The sequence below is a fragment of the Triturus cristatus genome, chromosome 2_1 (genome assembly GCF_964204655.1).
Source record: "Triturus cristatus chromosome 2_1, aTriCri1.1, whole genome shotgun sequence".
In the NCBI taxonomy this organism is placed as follows: Eukaryota; Metazoa; Chordata; class Amphibia; order Caudata; family Salamandridae; genus Triturus; species Triturus cristatus.
The window spans coordinates 1089556655-1089572162 of NC_140581.1; the positions used below are offsets into that span (position 1 = coordinate 1089556655).

The window sequence follows — 15508 nt, forward strand, 5'->3', positions numbered from 1 at the left end:
TGAATAATAAAAAATAATTTTGTGAGTAATCTTGTTATGAAAATCTATGAAGTGTTTTGACTAGTTAGCAATGTATTTTCTCCTTTTCTAACTCTTTCATACATGCTTTTACTGTGCTGTTACTTCACTTGTTTCTATTACTGTATCACTTTGCTCAATGTGCACATTCAGGTTCAGGTATGTGGAATTCCTATAGCCTGACGCCCGGGACATATTGTTTAGGGTCAAGGGCAACAAGTTGTAATGTCTATTTTGTCCTTGGGACAAGTAGGCCCAACCCCCTACAGCACAAACCCTTTAGCTGCCAGTTTACAATACCACATCAAGGAAGGGCATTGTCTACAGTTAAGGTAATATGAAAGTTTAGTAATATGAGGCTATGTATAATGCTCCCAGAATGCTCTCTGATTATATGCAAATATTTGCAGAAGCTTGAAAGCAACAGTGATGGTTCTTTGCTTTCAAAATAAAATGTTCACAAAAAAATGCAAGTAGGAAAAAAATATTTTGCTAAACTACTGTAAGATTTTAGGTACCATATCTTTGCAGAATCATTTAGTAACATGTTGATGTAAGCTTGTATTTCCCCAAAATATTCATAATGGAAAATCAGTGTAACCAGTTAAAATACGATTGTGGGAAACAAAAATAAACAAGCATTGGCAAAGCCAGTAGGTCTGAAATCGGTGGTCAGGCTTTTGGTTTTGTCAATGCGTGACTTGTTTAGGCATGTTTTTTGTAAAACCTTATCTGTGTGGGAGATACAGGGCCCTCGCCATTCTAACAAGCATTGGCAAAAGCAAAAAAAAACTGTTTGTCGTCTCAAAAATCACACATTGCCACAGCAGTTGAGAGAGAGAGACAGACAGAGGCACAGACTCAAAAGTGCATCCATGGTATATATCCATGCGTTACACGCATATATACAGTCCCCGTGAATTCACAAGAAATAGTACTCCTAGAAAATATTTGTGAACTGTATTTTAGCATGAGCAAATGTGCTTGTGTAGATTTGTACGATAAATGTAGTACGTGCACTGCTGGAATGTTTGTGTTAGATTTTTTCTAAGTGTATCCAATGTTGTTCCGTGCTCCTGGGTGTCACTTCTCTGAACAAGGAGTGCATATATTAATATCTTTTGGTTGCAAACCCTTAAAGAATAGGGTGTGTCCCCTGGGCACTGGTGTCTCGATGTTTGTTCCTTTTTTTTGCTGATTTCAATAAAGTTGCATTGAATTTCAATTGTTTATAGTTTGTTTATTTCATCACGAAATTTCATCGTCATTTCGGTGATGCATTGATTTAACAAGTTCCACGATCTTACATATCCCGATGCATTTCGGCTGTGTAGCCTTCGTCAGGGGAATGTCTAAGGACAAAAACAATGTGTATGCTAAGCTTAGTAACGCCAATACATCTGGTTGTGTCAAAGATATAAAAAACATGCGGTGTTACGTGACTGTCATGGTTAGTTCTGCTGAGCGGGTGATGATTCTTGTGCTCGTTATTCGTGTGGTTATTAAGGTGACTGAAGGAAATTGTTGTGGGCGTGAGTATACTAAACAGTTCATATTTCGGTTAAAAGCGTGCATCTTTGTTTGTGAGAGCTCAATCGACTCGTGCGTGTGATTTAAAAGTGGTGTGGATCCCGTAGATACCGCGGTGTGACAAGGGTAGCCTCCTCCAGAGAAGTTAGAATAGTAAATTGCGTTTTAATGGGGAATGCGTTGTAATGGATTGCGTTGTAAAAGATTTTGCGGAGTTAAAAATGCGGGTTAATGGCAAGCATTGTAAACGCGTGTGTAGTAACGTGTGCTATTCACATTGCGCATGGCATTCCACACCGAATAGTAGAACACATTTCTCTTCTTTAATAAAATAAATACCCAAATAAACTTTACAAAGAAAATACAAAACCCCACTTCACAACATATTGTAATAAATAAAACCTAAAAAGAATCAACCTGAAAACTAAGGAAACATATACGATAAGTCGATAACATATAAGGATATCGCACAGGGAAACCAGGAGATTTTCCAAGAGGTCACGTTGACTTCAGTCTGGGGGAGAGCCCGGGTGCTCGTTATTACTGTTCCAACTCTCGCAGCCTTACAATTGCTGTGACCTCTTGGTAAATCTCCGGTTTCCCTGTTCTATATCCCACTTTCGTTCTTCTAAGTGACAGCATGATTAACCAATTATAGTCCCAAAGGAGAGACTGATTGGCTATGCCAATGCTTGTTTTCATTGTCGTAGGCACTAATTGGTCTAAGTGAGTAGTGACGCAACTTTCGCGCATGCGCGAAAAGAGAGTAAACGTTTTAGAATAATCATACTCTTACCATGCGCTTTACGTACAGTGGGCGGTTTCCAAGTTGTACGTAAGAAGCATTAACCTTCACTTACAGAGAGAGTAGATGTCTGAATCTGTTCATGCCTTGGTTTGTGAGGCTCAGCTTCTGGAAGTTTACGCACGCTTGCTCCTCACTGCAGCACTGCCAGCGTCCTCTACTGTGCAGCGGGGCTCGGGAACCGGCCGACCGGCATGGTAAGACGCTGCTTCCCTCGGGTTTCCCCGGTGCCAGTTAGGACATAGGCCTGTGGATAGGCTCTGCTGTTTCTGCAAGCCGGCGCATGTTGGGGACTTGACCGAGTTACAGGACATTCTTGGCAGCAAATAAAAATGCTGGTAACCAGTTCGTGCACTGCCAGGAGTCTCAGAGGAGCAGATTTACAAGCCCCTTGTGCCACATATGCGTCACTTTTCCCATGTTAAAAGTGGCGCAAGGGGCTTGTAAATCTGCCCCAGAGTATGCTACTCATCCAACATTGATTGCTTCTCGCACTTGCTCTGTAAATGACTCCCATCGCTCTCATTATTAGCATCGTGTCCACTGAATGTGTCGATAGAGTTGTTATGGCCTGTGTACTTAGTTACAGACTATAGTTTGAGGGGTAAGGCTCTCGTGTGGACCACAGGCTTGAAGGACTACAACTCACAAGTGTTCTCGTAGCCAATGTGAAACCCTGGTTAACTTATTTATTTATGCGTTTTTATATAGCGCGAACTTTACCGGAAGGAGTCAGCGCGCTTTACAATAGAACCAGCTACATTACATAAGGACTTCGGAGTACACGAATTACGTAAAATATACAAACAGATAATGTATAAAGTCACAAGAGTGGTAGTAAGCACATAAGTCTACTACAGATACTAGTGATTAGAGTTACATTTATACAAGTTGCAAATTCACTCAAGGTTACCTTTTAAGAAAAGTTCAGCGATCAGAGTTGGACAAATGTATATTACATACTACGGTTGTATGCAAAATGACACTCTGCCAACCCAGTCTAACTGTTGACCAACGTGGGGGCAGATCAGCAAGGCGAGGCGATAGAATTATCGCCGCTTTTTCGGCCGAAAAGCAGCGATAATTTTATCGCCTAATTAGCAAGCTAACGCGTGAAAACTTGCGTTAGCATAGGAATTCTTAACGTCCAGCTTTGCATCTCTAATGAGATGCAAAGTGGGCGTTCCTGACATGATAGGAGAAATGTCGCTAAGCGACATTTCTCCCATCATTAAGCCCCACGCTATAAAGCATAGCGGCAAGAAAAGTAGCGATAACCCCTGTTATCGCTACTTTCCTTATGCCTGCTTCAGGACTGACTTAGCCATGATAGCCTATGGAAGGTGGATATCATGGCTAAGTTTGTGAGTCCCTATCATCAAGCTAACGCCACATTTTGTGAGATTATCGCTGGGTTTCCAGCGATAATCTCACGTTAGGCAGTTAGCGTGAGGATTTTTATCGCTTTTGAGATAAGTGTTGCTAATGGCACGCTATCACAGCGATAAAAATCCACGCTAGCCGGCGATAATTATCCTAGCGCTAAGTGCGCTTAGCGATAATTATCGCCGGTTGTTGCTGATATGCCCCCAAGTAAGCTCTGTGGACCCCAACAACCTTGCCCAGTGTGTCACGGATTCTTGCACGTTCAAGAGGATATGGCATTACGGCTAGAGCTGCTGACTTTGGAACTGGGGAACCAGGTGTGAGTCTTGGCATCGACTCAACATCTTGCGATTCTGGCAAATCATGTAATCTCTACCTGCCTTTAAAAAAATAAAAACATCAGAGTGTGACATTATGTAATGTAATTGGTGCTTCTATAAAGCGCTCCAGTACCTTCTGGTCGAGTTTGCGCTATAATATACTGCATATACAATAGCCATCTAATTCTGGGCCTCCCAAGTGGTAATATGAATCTCCACTTTCACGCAATAGTAAAAGCTCTCTGTTTTACCCTGATATTAGACAGGTGGCTGATCACCTGCGTTTCTATGCCTGTTTGATACCCTAACAAGCGAAAATTAAAAAACATAAGTTATTGTGGACTGTTCAGCTTACCACGCAATTTTCCAGACATATGACTTGTAGCACTTGGATTCCCATCTCTTTGTTTTCATTTTGTTATTTTTCCGGAAGAGTTCTCTGCTAATGGTGGTCTGAGGTTGCTTGAATTGCAGTCAAAGTCAGTAGGTCTGGCATTGACAGCTGGGTTCAATGGTCACTTTAGATATAGAACCCCCCACTCCCTCCCAAAAAAATCAGTCAAAGCTTATGAGAAAAATAAAATGAATTCTTTTTTTACCATCACCTAAACGTGGCAATAACAATTGTAATTAAACCATTGCATGCAATTTTGAATAGTACAGGTGCTTCCAAGCAGGCAGGTGTGATTTATTTGTATTTATTTATAAAGTTTTGTATAGTGCGCACAAGACCTAGATGGGTATGAGAGCGCTTCATTTTGGATTTTCGGTGGTACGAAAGGGGGGGGGAAAAAACAAGGAAAAAGAAAGGCCATTTGAAAATGAATGCAAGGATCAATGAAGAGGGGGTATCAAAATAACAACACATTTAGATAATATAAAAGCATGCTTGGAGAAGAACAAACATAACTTCTGATAGTATAACCAAACAACTCTGGGCTTCCCAAGTGATAGACTCCTAACGTAGTTAATCCAAGGGCGGTGAATGAGAGGGATGAGCCACGGTCATTTAAGGCAAGAACTTGGTCATAAGGATTGTTTTCACTTCCTTTTTGAAAGAAGCTGTTGATGAGATTCTGCGGACTTCCGGTGGGAGAGAGTTCCAAATCTTGGGGCGGAACCTGAAAAAGCTCTGTGCTTCATTCTCTTTTTGCAGCAAGTCTGTGGTTTCAAGAGGAAGGAGTTTGCACTTCTTGATGATCTGCCCCCTCCTGATAGATAATAGATTGTATAATGAAAACCTTTTTAAAATTTTAATGCACATCACAGGAAAATATTCTTATTGACAGAAAGGAAAGATACTATTTGATTTGAATTACTGTAATTACTGTATTGTGACAGCATAGTTTAAACACAAGGCTGACTAATGGAATAATTTTTGCTGCTGAGAAATTGATCTTCCCCTTAAGCATCTGTATGTTTTTTTCAGGCTGTCTTTATCGCTTCCCACAATTTCACATATCACTTCTTTTAGAGTAGTTACTTTATCCTATGGAAGTCGACACACACTGACTACTGAACTAGTCTCTGTTCCCAAGAATGTAATGACTGTCACTGAACCCTCTGACTTTTCCACCGCTAGGGAGGGGTGCCTAATATCTTACTCAAGGATTGAAATGTCCCCAAAATTGAGACCCATTCACTTTTGTTTGTGTGACCCCTGCAAGACTTGAGCTCTTGGGTCACATAGCAGACTGAGATTTCGGTTTCCAATTATGACAATTGTAGTTATTTACCACTTTTAATCTGGGAGCCACAATACTATTGGACCCCAAACTGGATAACAAAGTACTACCATTTTAGCACCTGGCTCTCTCAGATTAATGTACAAGAACAGACCCAGCCTTACTGAAGCATGTGATGTAGGGTAGATAGTTAGAGTACAATAAAACACGTAAGTTTAGCTGATTGTGCAGCCATTTCTTTTTATAAAAGAAAAGTACAGAGAGCACCAACGTTTGTGTCTCTTACCGACCTGGTGGAGATGCTGTCTTAAGAAGCACCTGCATGGGTGGCAGAACTACTGTGACAACTATTTTCGTATGAGGGTGAATAAAAATGGGGTTTCCTTGGCGCTCATTGTAGGAAAGTGGGTTGCTGTTGCAGTAACCCCCCACTTTTTGCCAGATTACTGATGCATTTTCACTTTTTGTGCACCGGGTCCCTGCCAATCAGGTTCCCAGGGCTGTGTTCTTTCCCCAAAACTAACCCAGTTGGCATATCTGGCCACAGGTCAGCCGCTGGTAAATGGTACCACAGGTACCCAGGGCACTGTGAGCAGGGAAGACCTCTAAGGGCTGCAGCACTTATTGTGCCACCCTTAGAGGCCATGTACCTTTACAAACACACACTGCCTTTGCAGGCTGTGTGTTTTAGTGCAGAGCAAAGTGAAGAGTTGACATGGCACTGCCCTGGCATAGATCAGTCATCCCTCTAACTGGGTGCCCTATGCCAGTGGTGAGGGTACAGGTGCATGAGCCCTGTACCCCTACAGTGTCTTAAGTCCATTCTTAGACATTGTAAGTGCAGTGCTGCCATTAAGAGTATATGATGCTCGGAGCTTGTCATTACGAACTCCACAGCACCATAATGGCTACACTGAAAACTGAGAAGTTTGGTATCAAACTTCTCAGCACATTAAATCCACACTGATGCCAGTGTGGGATTTAATAAAAAATGCACACAGAGGGTAGAGATGCCCCCTGAAAAACAACCAGCCTCTGGTGGGTTTCCTGACTGATACACACCAGCCTGCCACCATGAGACATGTTTCTGGACCCCTAGGTTGGGAGCCTTCGCTCCCTGAGCCCAGAAACAAAGCCTTTCCTGGGCTGAGGTGTTCCCACCTCCAGCAGGCCAGGAAGAGCCATCTGTGGCAGGGGAGCTTCAAAGGCCTGGCAGCCTTTGTAATGCGACCCCAGCCTCTCCTGCTATCAGGAGCAGGCACCCTTCCTGTCTCCCCTCCTTTTCGGCGGGAAGACAGACAGGAAAAAACTAGCCAGCCCAGAAGGTGTGCCCACCTCTGCCAACTCCACCCCTCAGGTGGGGGAGGCGAGGTGAAGCCCACTCTTCAGTGCCCGCCATCTTGCAGATGGCAGGCACTCCCCAATCAGGATTAGGGATTGTGCTCACTACCCCACGTGGGGTGAGCACACCAAGGGTATAGTCACCCTAAAGTCAGTAGCCCATTGGCTACTGACCTTGAAACCCATAAAAAGCCCCCTGAATACAGTAGACGCCCAGCAGAGGAGACTGCAGAGAACAAGTGACTTGGCCCCAGCCCTACCGGCCCGTCTGCAGTTTCCAGAGATACTGCACCAAAAATCGTCTTGTCCTGCAGCCAGCGACCTCCAGAACCCCTGGGAGGACTGACTGCCTTCAACAAAGACCGGATCTCCTGTGAACAGCAGCTCTGGTTAGAAGAAACACCAAAGAAAGACTCCGAGCCTGCTGAGGATAAAGAAACCCGATGCCTGGAACTATCACTGCACCCGTCGCCTGCGGCCCAGTTTGAGGGACCCACCGGTCCCAGCGAGGTCCTCCAGCGCTCCTGAGTCTGAGTCCACTGTCGGTTGACCCTCCCAGGACTCCCCGACGTCGCCTGCGGCCTCTGCACGGAGACCCCCCCCAACCTCGAGTGGCCCGGTAAAGTGAAATCCAACCTCAAAAGACACCCCTGCATCCAGCCACCATGCGCCCTGGAGAAGAGAACCTGAGGTGCTCCTATGTCCCCGAGCCCTCCGACTTACCTACCCAGCTGGTGGTTCCTCCTGGAAGTCTTACTGGACCGAGCCTGCAGCTGAAAACCAAAACCGTAAATCCCTATTGAAAACAACAGGGTACCCCATGCCAAACCGGCACCCTGCACCCAGCCGACCCTACGGATGCACTTTTTGTGCTAAACAGGATCCCTTTTTGCCCTGAGCCTAACACTAGGTGCTTGACTCCCACAACCTTGTGGCCTGCTCGCCAGCAGCCACCAACCGTAGGCCCCCTATCCCTCATTGGATAACATTGGGCCTCAGCACTCTGCACCCGGACGCCCTAATGCCGCTGAGGGTGTAACGAGTGCATCCTTGACCCTGAGTCTTCCCCCTGAATCTCAACTCCCACTGCCGAATACTTACCTTTAAACCAATAACACTAATTTCCTCCACAGGAGGAGCGCTGAATCTTTTCAGACACTCACTCCCAGTCATAGATCTGGGTTGAATCCATCATCGTTCTCTAGCTCACTTCGCCACCCCAGTTCAGACCCAGCTATATGCAAATCAGTCTTGACCCTGTGCCTCATGGGAACAGTCCAGCCCGAATTGCCAAGCCAGGTCTTCCCTGGACCGGAAACAAGCAAGCAAGCTCCATCCATCATCTCCTTGTGTTTGCTTTGTTCGCCCTAAGTTGGCAGGGTATGCCCAGACGTGGGTCCCTTGCTCACTTTGCCACTGGATTAAATCTAACCTGGCTGGTTGGGGATGTTAACCCCGAAACCAGTCTCAGGATGCTTGTTTCCGGTTCAATGAAGACCCGGCTTGGCACTTCAGGCTGGACTGTTCCCATGATGCACAGGGTCAAGACTGATTTGCATATTGCTGGGTTTGAACAAGTGAGGTTGCAAAGTATGCTAAAGAATGATGATGGATTCAACACAGATCTGTGACTGCCGGTGAGTGTTTGAAAAGTGTGAGCACTCCATCCATCATATTCCTTGTGCTTGGTTTGTTTGCCCTAAGTTGGCAGGTTATGCCCAGAAGTTAGTCCCTTGCTCACTTTGCCACTGGATCAAAGCTAGCCTGGCTGATGGGGGGGTGTTACTCCGAAACCGCTCCCAGGATGCTTTTTTCCAGTTCAGGGAAGATCTGGCATGGCATTTCGGGCTGGACTTATCACAGGTTCAAGACTGATTCGCATATAGCTGGTTCTGAACTGAGGTGGCAATGTGAGCTAAAGAATGATGATGGATTTAACCCAGATCTGTGACGGGGTGAGTGTCTGAAATGTTTCAGCGCTCCGTCCATCATCTCCTTGTGTTTGCTTTGTTCACCCTAATTTGGCAGGGTACGCCCAGACATGTGTCCCTTGCTCACTTTGCCACTGGATTAAATCTAGCCTGGCTGATGTGATGTGTTACACCCCACAACCGGTCCCAGGATGCTTGCTTCTGGTTCAGGGAAGACCTGGCTTAGCAGTTTGAGCTGGATTGTTCACATGAGGCACAGGGTCAATACTGATTTGCATATAGCTTTGTCTGAACTGAGGTGGCAAAGTATGCTAAAGAATGATGATGGATTCAACCCGGATCCGTCACTGGGGGCGAGTGAAAAGTTTCAGCGCTCTGTCCATCATCTCCTTGTGTTTTCTTTGTTCGCCCTAATTTGGCAGGGTACACCCAGACGTGGATCCTTTGCTCACTTTCCTACTAGATTAATGCTAGCTTGGCTGATGATGGGTGTTACCTGAAACCGGTCCCAGGATGCTTGTTTCCAGTTCAGGGAAGTACTGGCTTGGCAGTTTGGGCTGGATTGTTCCCACGAGGCACAGGGTGAAGACTGACTTGTATATAGCTGGGTCTGAAGTGAGGTGGCAAAGTGAGCTAAAGAATGATGATGGATTCAACCCAGATCTTTGACTGGGGGTGAGTGTCTGAAAAGTTTCAGCTCTCCGTCCATCATCTTCTTTTGTTTGCTTTATTCGCCCTAAGTTGGCAGGGTACGCCCAGATGTGGGTCCCTTGCTCCCTTTGCCACTGGATTAAAGCTAGTCTTGATGTTAGGACGTGTTACCCCGAAACCGGTCCCGGAATGCTTGTTTCTGGTTCAGGGAGGACCTGACCTGGCAGTTCGGGCTGGACTGTTCCCATGATGCACCGGGTGGAGACTGATTTGCATATAGCTGGGTCTGAACTGAGGTGGCTAAGTATGCTAAAGAATGATGATTGATTCAACCCATATCTGTCACTGGGGGTGATTGTCTGAAAAGTTTCAGTTCTCCGTCCATCATCTTCTTGTGTTTGCTTTGTTCGCCCTAAGTTGGTAGGGTTTGCCCAGACGTAGGTCCTTTGCTCACTTTCCCACTAAATGAAAGCTAGCCTGGCTGGTAGGAGCTGTTACCTGGATTCCGGTCCCAGCATGCTTGTTTCCGGTACAGGGAAGACCTGGCATGGCAGTTTGGGCTGGACTGTTCCCATGATGCACCGGGTGAAGACTGATTTGCATATAGCTTGTATAGCGCGCATAGTGTGGCGAGTCTAAAGAAATGAAATTGCGTTAGCACAGAAGGAACAGCTGTTCCAGCGATCACCTCCTCCCATGTACCTACACGCCCGTTTTTAAATAGATCATCCATTTTATGTATACGTAAACTGTTCAGCGAATGAAGAGTCCCTCGCTCTGAGCTGAGAGTGGACCACTGACACCACTCCACTCGCAAATGGGGCGAATATAAGTGAGCACCAGCATGCATCTTAAGGAGTACATGCCAGGCATGAATTGTGGAGTTCACCGAATCGTACACCACAGCGTCTGATAGGCGATTTAATTAAAAAGCGTGATAAGGGGTTCTGCCTAGCAGCCACCTTTTCAATCTGGAGGTGAGGTAAGTCATGCGGGCCATGAACCCAACAATGGGCGTGCAATGCCTGCGCTATCCTGTGATAAAGTTCTAAATCTGGCGCGCCCAGGCCCCCTGCAGGATATGGCAAAGTGAGGATGTCTAGTGCTACTCGCGGAGTTTTGCCCGCCCTGGCCAGCCTATTCATCAGAGTGCGCAGCTCTCTAAACATATGCTAGAGAAAGCGAGGGAGCTCCACCATTGTTATTAGGGAGACCCTCCCCACCAGTGAAAGCGGGAGCCGAATCCATCTGTCTGTCTTCACCCAATTTGGCGATAGCCCTGCCATATTTCGCCTTAATCACTTGGTCCATATTCGAATGAACTTGGATTCCTAGATAGCAAACCGGGTCGGTTGTCCACTGGAGTGGGAAGTCAAGAGAGGTCGGCACTGTGGCGGGAGTTAACGGAAAAATTATGGATTTGTCCCAGTTAATCTTTAGGCCCGAGAGACCACCAAAGCGCAACACATCTCGAATTACAGGAGCTAGATGAACCTCTGGGTCACGAACATACAGGAGCATGTCGTCTGCGTAGGCCGAGACAATTAAGTTGTATTTGGGGAAGTGAAGCCCCCTGTGTCTGTGTGTTCCCATAGCGCCCTCAGCAGAGGCTCAGCGGCCACCGCATACTATAGGAGATAGGGGACAACCCTGTCCAGTGCCCCGCGATATTTGGACTGGGGTGGAGACTGTGTCTCCAGTACGCACTCGTGCCACAGGCGAGTTATAAAGCACTGACACCAATTGTAGAAAGACCTCTCCAACTCCCATGCGTCGCAAAACAGTGAGCATAGACGTCCATTTAATTGAATCGAAGGCCTTCTCTGCGTCTAAGACTGCCGCCGCCCTAACCTCTTGTCGGACATGCTGAAGGACACCAAACACAGTCAGTAGATTGTATGACAGTGTACGGCCCGGTATAAATCCGGCCTGTTCCGGACCAACCAGTTGGGATAGTAACAGAGACAGATGGTTAGCCAATCTTTTGGCGAATATGTTTGTGTCCCCATTAAGTAAGGAAAGTTGCTGATAAGAGGAGCATTTTTAGGGGTCTTTATCGGGTTTAAAAAATGTTATGATCAGGGCCTCGCTTTGTAAAAAGATACTGTCAGCCCATCCTGCCCTGGGACGCTACCCTCCCGCATAGAGTTTAAGGCCAGTCGTATCTCCGCAACCTCTATAGGCCGCATTAAGAATTCACGATGCCGGAGGGCGTGGCCGAGCCTAGCAGCAAGATGGCTGCACAGTGAGGTGGCTATGCCGGCAGAGCACACAATCCGACTAAGATGCGAGGCCTGGCGAACGATATGGGGCGGCAGGCAGTGAAACAGAACGACTTACCCCCATGCTGTAATTTACGAAGCTCCTGGCGATGAAAACCCGATGAAAACCCGCTGCGGACTCTAGATCCAGTGAATACGAGGCGTGGCCTGTAACGGGCCGAGAAACAGCAGCGGAGACTCGAGCAGGGTTCGCAGGCTGTGAATAGCTACGAGTTCCCAGGAGCCCCAGAGAAGCCACTGACCCGGCCGCCCGCAACTGCGGAGCCGGGCGGACGACATGTGCATGGCGTAAGGAAATCACCTGGGGACAGTAAGCACGAAACTGCGGACAACCGCAAACCAAAATGGCGGCCTACTAGCGCCTGGAATCCGCCGGAGACCACAGCTATAAAGTGAGGCAGAGTGCAAGCACCACCAACGGTGGGTCTCGCTAGATGGCGTCTCCTCCCCTCCAGACGGAGCTCAGGGCCTGTGGCGAGAAAGTGCAAGTCGCAGTGTGCTGAAACGATCTGACCGGAGGGGTAGAGCTGGCTGTGTACAGGCGGGCGCTGCGACGAGTGGCCACGGGACCGGTGCGGGCACGCCGCCACCCGGGAAGCGAGGACCTTGGCGCTGGGAAGTAAGGAGGCTCACAACAAGATACCACACACAAAATATCGATTAGACTCCCCCGGGACCCGCGTATGAAAGAGCGACAGACTGCGGCCTATTAACGGTAACGACTGCTAAAATAGTGACGACCGTCCAAAAACGGGCACAGACACAGCTGGTGTACCTGCCTGTTGCGGACGCACCAAGGGTCAGTGATTAACACCAGGGCGGTGCACGGGGGGCAAGCGGCCTTCCCGGGACCCTACAGCAGGGAGCGACTGCCCAGCGGAAGCAGGCCCAAGAGTGAAGTGCTGTAGGAGACGCCGTCTGGTGACAACACAGCGAAGGGGACAGCACGAGGAGTGCTGGACATCACGAACTCACCCTGGAGCTGATAGCAAAGGTGGCGACTGGCCGTGGGCCGGCCTGAACACTTCACCGCATTCTTATTAAGGTTTCTTGAGCACACGTGGGAACACACAGACGCGACCGGAGACCAGTGGAAGCGATGGAACCTGTGAGTGAAGCACTGCAGAGTGGGAACGACTAAGCGGGCTTCACGGGCTGCCACTTTAGAGGCGTTTGTGGGGAACACATAGCTGACCCCCTGGGAGGACAAAAGAGAACCAGCCGTGGTTGCGCTGGGCCGTGCGACTTCTACCGGGCCTTCCTGTGACTGTATGCAAAAAGTGATACCTGCCCGGGATCCGGTAACCAACACACCAGCAGTACCACCCATCGACAGGCCGAAGAAAACCACACGAATATAGGCGGGTCGGTCAACACCGCAAGTGCGAAACACGACACAAAGGGAGTGGGGCACGCGTGGACATCGTGGGATCAGAACAGTGTACAGAAACAGTACAATCCATTCAGGCTCGCTGACCAAACGCACCACAGCAGCAGGAACAGGTAGCTGTGCACACTGTGCAGAAGTACCACGGGGGTAGGAGACTAAACAGCCGACATGGGGAAGACTGACAACAAGCAAACGAAAAAAGATCAACACGTCTCCAAGACCCCACCACTGCACCGATCACTGTAGTCCCTGAGACATAAATGGACTCTGACCAAGACGATGACATCACAGCAATGATGCGGGAGGTACGGGGCAGCCTTAGAGCAATCGATACGAAATTAGACAATATAGACAAGCACGACAGCCGGATAGAAACACTGGAACAGCGGGTATCAGACTCGGAGGACCGACAGGAAACATCGCAGGGCAACATGCTACGTATGGAGAAGGTGCTAGAGGTAATAAGGGCTCGCAACGAAGACCTGGAAGCGAGGTCCAGAAGGAACAACGTCCGTATCACGGGGGTACCGGAATCTACCAACATTCAAAACATGGAACGATAGGTGGAAGAAATGCTCCGAGATCTGTGAGCGGAGGAACTTACCCCGATATTCCTGTTGGAACGTGCGCCTCGCACCCTGGGCCCTAGGCCATCACCAGGGGCTCCCCCAAGACTGATCCTAGCTCGCCTACTCAACTATAGAGACAGAGATACTGTGTTGAGAGTTGCAAGGGAAAAAGGGGATACCCAATATGAAGGGAACAAAATAGCACTGTATCTGGACTTTACTCAAGCCATACAGTCGATCGGCAAGAAGAGAATTCATACCGGCCAAAAAACTACTTCAACAAGCTGGTGCAAAGTACCCAATGATGTATCCGGCCAAGCTACGAGTCCACACCGGGGGGAAACCTCTATTTTTCACCGACGCCAGTGCTGCCCTGAAGTATGCCAAACAGATCGCCAGGAAACACCGCAATCAAGAGAGAGAAGACTTCACCTGCCTCCAGTAACCAGAGGAGTGACAATGACTGATTGTGTGAATGATGGGGGCCAAACACTGTGTTTTCAGGGATGTCGACTGCTGCTACGCCCTTGCGCCAGAGCCGCTTATACAGGCTCTGCCACTCTGTCCAAATGTGACAGGGCAGTAAGCAGGCAACTCCGCGTCCCTCTGGGATGGTTCCCTGTTATACTATGTTCAATGGGTTCCCTCACAAGGGGTGTTGTTCAACAAGGTATCCACAAACAGATTGGGGGTTTGGTGTGGGAGGGGGGTGGGGGGAATGTTAATGTTTGTCGTTGTTGGTTGCAGGGCAGCTCAGCCACTGGATTATGTTATCTTAATCGCAGACAGTCACACCCAGCTAACACACAGAGCAGGCACATACGTAAAACGCGACGGTGGCTATACCAGAAGTACGGGTTGATTCAGGAGGGATGGGCGAATAGTGACACAACACAGACAAATCGTAAGATAATGCTGCAGTCGACTGTCTAAACTTACCTGCCTCACTTGGAAGGTATGAGGTCTGAACAACCACCGTAAGTACCGGCTTGTACAATCTTACCTGTCCAGACATGGGGTAGATATCTGCCTCCTACAAGAGACTCACCTCCTGGGGGCAGCCGGTGCAAGGTTGTCGGCCGCTCAATGCAGCGAGGTTCACACTGCAAGCTACTCCCATGGGGTAGCAACTCTCATTCGCAAGGATGTGCCCTGGCAAACACAACAGTCAATAAAAGATCCAGAGGATCGGTATCTCCTCCGAAAGAGAACGCTATATCAAAGGCCACTAATTGTAGCCAATGTATATGGTCCCAACATAGACGATCCTACTTTTTTTCGCCACATCTGGCACAAGATCCAATCGATGGGAGACTCTGCAATACTTTGGGACGGAGATTTTAACATTGCGCTGATGCCGCACATGGACAGGAAGGGAGTGTCCCGGGCTCACCACCCGCAAGTGACAGCGACATTACATAGTATAATACAAGACTACAGCCTAGCTGACCCCTGGTGCGCGCTCCACCCCGCAGCACGTGAGGGAACATGCATCACACACCACCGCCAAGCCTGTTCCAGAATAGACTTCTGGCTCTTGACCAAAGACCTACAGGTCTGGGTACAGGAAGCCACACAACAGGCGAGGGCACTATCGGAC

General features: G+C 48.1%; 1 protein-coding gene across 1 annotated transcript in view; it reads left to right on the forward strand.

Annotated features, from left to right (window-relative positions):
* Positions 1 to 2358: 2358 nt before the first annotated feature.
* Positions 2359 to 15508, forward strand: part of RBM43 (RNA binding motif protein 43) — a 70801-nt gene continuing 57651 nt past the window's right edge. The window contains exon 1 of the mRNA XM_085636405.1: positions 2359 to 2550. Coding sequence (XP_085492531.1) covers positions 2548 to 2550 — 3 coding nt within the window. The 5' untranslated portion in view covers positions 2359 to 2547. The remainder of the gene's footprint in view (positions 2551 to 15508) is intronic.